This window comes from Buceros rhinoceros, unplaced genomic scaffold (assembly GCF_000710305.1).
Source record: "Buceros rhinoceros silvestris isolate BGI_N320 unplaced genomic scaffold, ASM71030v1 scaffold32165, whole genome shotgun sequence".
Classification (NCBI taxonomy): Eukaryota; Metazoa; Chordata; class Aves; order Bucerotiformes; family Bucerotidae; genus Buceros; species Buceros rhinoceros.
In genome coordinates, this window is record NW_010412877.1 from 1820 (window position 1) to 3366 (window position 1547).

Genomic DNA, 1547 nt, shown 5'->3' on the forward strand with positions numbered 1-1547 from the left:
TGGGTGCTCCCGCCCCCCCCTCCTCTCCGCCAGCAGCAGCTCTCTGCAGCGGCTCTGGGACAACACTCCTCAGTTGCCAAATTTATTTTATCCCCTCCCAGTCCCCGGACATCTGTGGGGCAGCGATGCAACTGCAGCACCCTCACACGTCCACGTATTGTCAGCTTGGCAGATTATTCCTGACTGCTCTTTTTCCCCCTCTCTTTTTCCCCGCAGAGGTTTGACCCTCCTGCTGACAGGAGCGACCAAAGCAGAGCCAGCCTCTGGCCAAGCTGCTGGGCACCCGCCCTGCTCCGAAAGCTGCAGTCGCGGCCAGCAGCAGCCACCGCACGCTCCCTGCTCTCATCTCCACGTACAAAGGTCAGGCAAACCCTCCTCTCGCAGACGGTGTTCAAATGCCCAGCACAGAGGCGCCACTTACTAGGAGGCTGGTCAAGTTTTACTATTGATGCTTGTAGTGCATAAAGTGCTTGTAGTTCCTTCTCCGTGTCTGAGTCCAGGTACTTGAGCAAGATGGGCACTCTCTGCTTGATAACAGCAGTGTCCACACGGAAGCTGGAAGAGTCCGCTGAGGGGAGAAGAAAACAGGGTCAGCTTTGGTGCACGGCAGCGGGGACGGGTCTTTTAGCGCCTTTCTTATTCAAAGAGAAATCACAGCTACAGGTTAGCGTGGAGGGACAAGAGGACAAGGAAGTGTTGCTGAGAAATGGCTTCTGCTGCGAGTCTTGGCTCTTCCTGTTCCTCAAACTCAAGCGGTGGCTGCAGCACCCCTGGCCCTGACCAGCCTGACAAACGCAGAAGAATCACAGCCTCAGAGTGCAAACCATTGTGTTCCCGCAGGCACCCACAGGCCCAAAGAGCGTACGATAACTCGGGCTAAAATTTCAGTCATATAAAAGGTTTTTACAAAATTTTATCTTTTCTTTTCTTAAAAACACTAAGGCAGAAACAGAATCCCAAGCTGCAGATGACACAGGAAATCAGCAACACAGAAAAAACACAGATCAGAAGTTCATCAGCAACAGAGATAAATTATTCTGCAGGTTTTAAATAGATCCTACAACACAATGTAGAGGTTTTTTGAAAACATAAGGAAAACCCCTCACTTAGAGGCAAGGTCAAAACCTAACCCAGAAGGTAACGTTCCTGACACACACCAGGGAACCCGTGAACATCTGTACCCGGCTCCTGCGTCCCTTCGCCGGTAGCACTAGGTGGCATCACCGAGGTTCTGTTCTCAGCAGGAGGACGGAGCTGGGCTGCCCTTCCCCTCCCACGCAGCACCGGGAAGTTCTGACCACCCTCCCCACCAAACGGGACTCTCCAGCTAAGAGCAGCGCCGGGCGCTTTACGAGCGCAGCTTTTTGCCTTTGCCAGCTGCCAACAGTTAAAGAAAACCAACACCCAGATGTTCCTGGCTGCAGCGCTCCACCCCAGCCCCGCCGGGGCTGTGAGGCTCGCACGCTGACTGGGCAGCCCGCCCTCTCCTCCCTTTCCAGCCGACTCCGCACGCTCGGTGATCCGCACCGACCACTGCCTCAGCCCTG

At 54.7% G+C, this 1547-nt stretch overlaps 1 protein-coding gene across 1 annotated transcript in view; it reads right to left on the reverse strand.

Moving 5' to 3' along the window:
- The window catches only part of EIF4G3 (eukaryotic translation initiation factor 4 gamma, 3), a gene marked incomplete at its 5' end in the record, with an annotated part of 27495 nt that overhangs the window by 1219 nt on the left and 24729 nt on the right, over nucleotides 1-1547 (reverse strand). The window contains one exon of the mRNA XM_010136552.1: nucleotides 422-568. Coding sequence (XP_010134854.1) covers nucleotides 422-568 — 147 coding nt within the window. The remainder of the gene's footprint in view (nucleotides 1-421; nucleotides 569-1547) is intronic.